At 36.5% G+C, this 7,588-nt stretch overlaps 1 protein-coding gene across 1 annotated transcript; it reads left to right on the top strand.

Annotated features, from left to right (window-relative positions):
- Positions 1 to 1,085: 1,085 nt before the first annotated feature.
- On the top strand, positions 1,086 to 2,143 carry LOC109010540 (transcription factor MYB4-like). The gene is made up of 3 exons (XM_018991411.2): positions 1,086 to 1,218; positions 1,374 to 1,503; positions 1,777 to 2,143. The coding sequence occupies exons 1-3, from the start codon at positions 1,086 to 1,088 to the stop codon at positions 2,117 to 2,119; spliced, it is 606 nt and encodes a 201-aa protein (XP_018846956.1). The 3' UTR covers positions 2,120 to 2,143.
- Positions 2,144 to 7,588: the final 5,445 nt, after the last annotated feature.

The following is a 7,588-nucleotide window of genomic DNA, read 5'->3' as shown; positions in this document are numbered from 1 at the left end:
GGCTTGCAAGGAGGCCAACTTTGTTTTCTTGATCCAAAATAATATTTTTCATCATAATATAAAATGATGAATATTAAATAAATATTCCTAAAGATATAAAATCATTTAAATAATTTTTTTTAAAACTATATTATTTCCAAGGCTTCAAAATTAAAGAGACTTACCTAAAAACTAAATTTGGTCCAATAACATTAAAATATCCCATTAAAATAATTTTGTACTTATGAAAATATTTAGAAGATTTTAAAACACTCGGCTGAATTTAAGAAATTATCCGTTAAATTTTTAAAATAAAATCCAACATTTAAAATATATATGCAAGACTCGTAAAAACAAAATGAGCAGTTGGTCGCAGTCAACGAGCAAGTGCACGTGTAGACAAGGCCATAGACGCCACCCTTATCTTCGCTGAATTCGGTATCTAATTAATCATTGCAATTACTAATGCTTCCAACTTTTGACTTCACTTTTTTATTCTCGGTATGATACTCGAGACGTCACTCATTATTACAACAAGACTGCTATATTGATCGACATTTGAGTCTCTAGTAGTTGTCATGATCATTCTATTCCCTGCGAAAAACTGAACAAATCACATGCACTAACCCTAACACCAGTGATCTTATTTTATCTTTGAATCCAAACCGGTCCTAGCAAATGTGTTCAAATATTTTGTTGAACCGGATAACAACAGCCATTGACCTGTATTATAATTTTGTTTTCTATATTCATCATGTGCCACATTAATTGCATGGTGGTCCAAGAACAATCAGTGAAGTCACCATGCGGGCTCAGTCATTCGTACAAACGTTCATATACTATTCTCATCCTTCAATCATCACAGCACGCATCTCTGAAGAAATTATTTCTACCCTCAAACCTCACGCTCTTCAATTAATGGTTTACTTACGGTTCGTATTCTTCCGGAACAAAGGTAGCTAGATATAATAAATTAAAGGACGTAATTCTCATGACGATCTACTACTACAAAGGTACATCTTGCAAGCACAAAGCAAAATCACTTTCTGGCTCTCCGAAAAGAGTAGGAGTTGCCAGCCTTACTTTCGCATACAAGAGAAGGAGTAATGACAAGCACCCAGCTTTGCACCAAGAGAGATGGTAATAGAGGAGCATGGACAGCTGAAGAGGACCAAAAGCTGGCTCGAGTCATTGAAATCCAAGGTCCAAAGAGGTGGAAGATAGTTGCAGCTAAAGCAGGTACGTAAACATATAAATTCTAACAGTTACTACCAAAAAGAACGATTCTCGAGTTAATGGTTCCAGCTCCCAGCTAGTCTCTTCTCTCTCTCTCTCTCTCTCTCTCTCTCTCGCCTTGTAGCCGATCTTAATGGAGGAGTTCCGGTTTGTTTCAGGTCTAAATCGATGTGGGAAGAGTTGCAGGCTGAGATGGATGAATTATCTTAGACCCAATATTAAAAGGGGCAATATATCTGACCAAGAAGAGGATTTAATACTTAGACTTCATAAACTCCTAGGAAACAGGCAAGTCTCTTGTTCATCTGCAAGCCAAGGTTTAAGAATTTTTTTTTTATTTTTTAACAAGAAGCCAAGGTATAAGTTATACGAGGAATACTATACATTAACTACTATTCACTCCCACACTTATACTTTTTCATAAGAATATAAAGTGTAGAGTGGTGAATAATAACTGATGAGAAGAATTTTTCTAAGTGCTTATACTATCCTTATATGCAATTTAATCGATTATATATTTGCTTGCGTCGTTTTAAAGTTAACTACTTGGTAATCATTTAGGTGGTCTTTGATTGCTGGAAGACTACCGGGTCGAACTGATAATGAGATTAAGAATTACTGGAATTCTCGTTTGAGTAAGAAAATAAAGCAAAAGGAGAAACAAAACAAAATTCTCAGAGTGCAAATTGATCATCAAAACAATGGAAAGAGGATGGGCAATATACTCAATAGATGGGAAGAGGGTACCTCCAAGGGAAATCATGAGAACTCAAAAGCTAGTTTCAATGGAGATGACTTCTTTAATAGCTCTAGGGAGGAGGATCAGGGGCCTTCAGATCTAGAGTGGATGAGCAAATTACTTGAAATGGACGCAAGTTGGTTTAAGTTTTTACATGATATATGAATTGATCTATTCATGTATATTTAAATTGCTTCTTTAGCGGTTTATGAATCTGCTTCATGTGGATTCTGTTGTCAACTGGAAGTTTGATAATCCAAGGACAATTCCACTGCATGCATGATCTATTCTTTCTTTTGGGATGACAGCGAGTTGGCTCAGGTGGGTGAAAAGGGATATTGCGTGCACCTACCTAGAAATGGATTTTTATTTTTCTTAATCTTGGCGTGAGTCTATGAATGGATAACATTGCGCATATATAGGATTTTCCATTGATTTGCAAATTAACTCGTTTTTTTTTTTTTTTTTTAATAAGAATAATTTTATTAATACAAATGAAATAGACATAATCTATGTACACATAATTTTTACAAAAATATTCGGCAGTGGAATGTTTTTTCTATATATTTTAAGAATAAGATTTTATGAGAAATGACATGCTGGAAGAGTATCCAAGTTTGTGCAGTAAACAATTGCCCACGTCACCCATTTTTTGTGCCATCAAATATGTGCATTCAATCCCTACACAGTTACACTTGATAAACGGCCCCTCTACCTCTCCTCTTTCTCTCTCTAACAGCCCAATAACAGCCGCTTCTTCCTTTCGCCAACCTCAGCGGGGAGGTGCTGCTGATCCATCTCTCTCCTCTTCCTTCCTTTTTTCCCTTCCAATGCTTTATAGTAATGTCTATTAAGTTTTTTTTTTTTTTTGTTTCTTTCCTTGAAAAATGAAAAAAAATTGCTATCAAGCCGTTAAGTTTCAAAACCAGATAATTCGTGCATCATTCTTACTTATCCGTATATTAGGGATGGGTTCTGACTCTGACAAAATCGAAAAGTCCACCTCCAAGCTTCGACTCCGACTCTGACTCGATAGGAGTCGGAGTTCCGATCGGAGTTTGGAACTTGAACTGGATTGAGCTGCAGGGCCATAGCCTCTAAGGCCCAATTGTCCCCAATCTGAGTTTGGGGTCCAATTTTTGAAATACCTGTTTCAAGAAATGAAAAAAAAATAAAATAAAATTACCAACACAAATACAATCACAATGCAGTGAGTAAATTACATGATAATTACAAAACTTCCAAAACATGTAGTGATGCACAATCATAAACACAATGCTAAATAAAAAAGAAGAAAGAACAAGAACCACTAAACAACCAGCAAAATAACAACCGCCACAATCACAAGTTCACAACCTGTCAACCACTACTACTACAATCACAATTACCACCAAACAACCACTCGTCCACCACAATCACAACCAATCATATCCAACTTCATCAAAGTTCTCAACCAATTTAAAATGTAATATTGTATCGGAATAAAACAAAAAATATTAAATTAGTGATTATAAATTGTCAATAGCCTCTTCCAATTTTGTGAAAAAACAAAAAATCTATTAGCACCATTAGCCTCTTCCAAGCATCCTGCATTGTTTTAGAAATTAAAAAAAGTTAGACAATACACCACTTGTACAACCGTAATAAGAATAAACATTATGATAAAAAAAATAAAATAAAAACAATTTAGTAAGTAAGCTAATGGTATTTCATTTCTCACCAATAAATGGGGATCTCCATCTTACGGTTTGACTATTTCAGTCATCCAATTTTATTGTAAAGTTCCCAGCTAGGTCTACAAAATCATAAAAATTATAAGTTAAATATTAAAAATATGTAAATAATCATTTAAAAGCTTAAAGTTACCCAATGCAAACCTATAGCTCTTGGCATCAACGGTATCTAGTCCAATGGTGGTTTCACTTATCCAGTTTTGTGTCCAAACGAGGGCCTCCATGATGGTCGGAGCCAATGAACTCCAATAAACGTCCAACACGCGACCTCCGATGCTAAACGCCGACTCGAAGGCAACCGTATTGATAGGAATGGCTAGCACATCCCAATCTATTCAAGAAAGGACTAGAAACTTGGTGGAATTAACCTTCCACCACGGTAAAATCAAATGCATTAGTTGGTGTCTCGACATCTCCTATAAAATAATACTCAACCTCAGACCTACACTGCGAAGTATTCCTCGATGCACGAATTGGATGATACCGTCACATCAAAACAGATGAACTCTATATATGTGTATTATCTAAAGAAGATGTTGAGCCAGTCAAGCATGAAGAGCTACCACCTTCAGTTGAAGACTGACCACTGTTGTTGTAATGGCTATATAAGTCGTCAATATCACTTTTGAGCTCTCTAATAAACTTATCAGCCTTCTCATCCCCGAGGATGTCCCTAATCCAAAATTTTATAATAACCAACTTATATCGGGGGTCAAGGATTGCAGCCCAAATAATAATCTATTTATCTTTTCAACATTCCTCCAATATTTATTATATTTGGATTTCATCCTCATGACCATATCATTCAACAATCCCACAGTGTTAACAAATCACTGTTGCAAGTGATCATAAAGTCCGGAGAGCTTGTCGAAGTACATGTTCGCAATAGTATATTTGGTACAAGATATCCGTAGATTTATTTCATAAAATAATTTTAAAAATTGAACAAAATACCTCATATTGGCCAATCAAATGTGTCTGGCGCACCGAGCCCCATTCTCCCCCTACTAACTCCAGCAAAACATACCTCAAGCCCCCATCCTTGACCTCCATCCACTCAAATGCTCATTGGTAATGGAACATCCAAACTCAACATACTAGATGTTTGGATCTCAAGTTGTTTTGCTATTGCATTAAATTTGGCAAGCCTTTGGGGGAAGCCCTCACATATCTCACAAGGTTGTAGACTTTGGTAATGGATTCATCAACCTCTTTCAACCTCTCAGAGACTATGAGGCTGATAATATGAGTAGAACATCAAACATGGATAAACTTGTGCTCGCGAATGATATCCTCTTTTATCGTCGTATTCTGCCTGAACCAATCACTTGTAGTATCATTTGTACGAGCATTGTCAACTGTGATACAAAGTACTTTTCTGATCCCCCAATCTTTTATACAATCATCCATTTCCGCCCTAATGGATGAACCCTTGTGATCAACAATTTCTTTGAAACCAATAATCTGCTTGTGTAACGTCCAATCACTGTCAACAAAGTGGGCTGTGATACATATGTAGCTGACATTCTGTATGAACGTTCATGTATTAGTCGTAAATGACACTCTTTGGTTAGTGGTAATAAACATCTCCTTCATCTCTGCCTTCTCCTTGATATGCCTTTTTAAATAATCTCGCATCACCGTATACCATGAAGGCATGGAAAAACGTGGCTCAAGAGTGTGCACAAATTTACGAAAACTTTTTTTGTCAACTATGGTAAAAGGAATTTCATCACATGTGATCATCTTGGCAAGTAGATCCCTCAACATATTCTCACTGTATTGAGGGATTGGCAGTTTCTTAAACTGTGTACCATCAGTGGTAGAAGTTTCGTAACTGAGCTTGGTCTGATCAATACCCACCAACCCCTTGTGTATCTTATACCATTGGCAACTATTAAGATGTGCTATTAATACAAAAGTGCCTTATTTCTTCGAATAACAATCATAAAGTTTCTCATAGTGGTGACATCTTGCATGTGGGTTCTCACGATCGTCGAAAATTTTAGTGAAATGTTCCCATGTCCATGATATCAATATGTATCATCTCTTCCTCATTAAGCATATCCTCATTTTCTACATCTATAGGGACTCGACTACTTGCACAAGAAATAGCTGCTCTAGATGTGGGTGTAGGGTGAAAGTAGCCCCACTAGGACTAGATGTGGGTCTAGATGTAGGAACTGTGGCATCCCCTTGTAGACGATCGGCCACTGTGATAACCTTATCATTAACCATTTCACTTCTTTTTTTTCCTTTGCAGGTACTCGAAATGTACCTCATGTGCTTGATAACATTGACAACAAAATCACAGTGGAGACGAATGCAGACCTTATTAAACCATATTCTATGGATGAAGTTAATAGAGCTTTGAAAGAAATGCACATCTCGAAGGCCCCAGGACCTGATGGAATGCCTCCTTTATTATTTCAATAGTATTGGCCTCAAATTGGTAATTCTATATCTACTATTGTCCTTCATGCTCTAAACTCTGGTGAATTCTCACAAGTTGTTAACCATACTTATATTACCATGATTCCCAAGAATAAGAATCCTATTATGACTTTAGCCCTATTAACATCTGTAATGTACTATACAAGCTGATATTTAAAGTCATTGCTAATAGGATCAAATATGTCTAACCTTCTTTTATCTTAGAAAACCAATCTACCTTCTTACCTGGTAGATTGATCTCGGATAATGTCCTTGTAGCCTATTAGGTTCATCATTTTTGAAAAAGGGAAAAGAGGGGTAAGAAGGGTTATATGTGTAACACCCGCTCCTTTCTCTCTCGATTGGTCACGAGTCTCATCTATGCGTTTTAAATACTGAAGCCATGTTTTAAATATAATGGTTGATTTTTCAAAGTACGCCAGTGTTTTATAGCACTCGAATATTTTAAATGCCTTGGAAATATTTATATGGGATATTTCTAGTGTTATTGAACCAAACTTGATTTTAACTAAGACAATTATAATATTTTTGAAGAGCTCTAAAAATATTATAATTGCAGAAAATCATTTTATCTAAATGATTTTAGTTATTTAAAATATTATGGGATTTAAATTATGTTGAAAACTCTAATTAATTAGATGGTTTTATTCTCTTAAAGATATTAAACAAGACTTCATCATTTTATTAATAATGAAATAATATTATTTTATAAACTAAAGTTTAGTTTAAATAATATTCTATCTTAATTCATCTCAATGCTTTTAGTTAGGTTAATGTTTATGCATTTTCAAATCAATATTTAAAGCCCACCGTTAGATTGTCTTGAAGTTCCCAAGATGAAGGGTTGGGATTAAAACCCTTCATCGTTGGGATTAAAACCCTAGCTCCCTCTCTTTCTCCCTCACTTTCCCTTTCCCTCCCTTTCAGCTGCACTTCCCCCTCCCTTAGCCAATTTTCTCCTTCAGCAATCCAGCCACCACGCACAACCACCTATAGCGCCATCACCAGCATCAGCTCCACCTCACTGGCCTCTTCCTCCTCCGTCGGACCCAGCCACCATGAGCCTCTCTCTCTCTCTCTCTCTCTCTCGCTCTCTCTCTCTCTCTCTCTCTCTCTCAGCAACCAAGGCCCAAAACAGTCCCCTCTCCTTGTGGTTTCTCCCTCTCGTCGCTGCTAGCGCCACCGTCGGCCACTATGACGCCCTAAATTCCGCTTGGGTTCGGATGGACATTTGAAGCGTCAAGACATGCAACACAAGGTTACTTGCTTCCCGTTCATGACATATAAGATGCAATGTTCCTAACATGCATCTAGCATTATGCAATATTCGCAATAGATAATTTTTTTCTTTAGCAATACTATGCACCAAACCGAAATATCTCAAATACTTAAAACATACTTCATACATAATGAAGTACTAAACAACTGAGATCACAATACTAGTCCA

The sequence above is a fragment of the Juglans regia genome, chromosome 6, assembly GCF_001411555.2.
Source record: "Juglans regia cultivar Chandler chromosome 6, Walnut 2.0, whole genome shotgun sequence".
In the NCBI taxonomy this organism is placed as follows: domain Eukaryota; kingdom Viridiplantae; phylum Streptophyta; class Magnoliopsida; order Fagales; family Juglandaceae; genus Juglans; species Juglans regia.
This window is presented reverse-complemented; position numbering and strand designations above follow the sequence as displayed.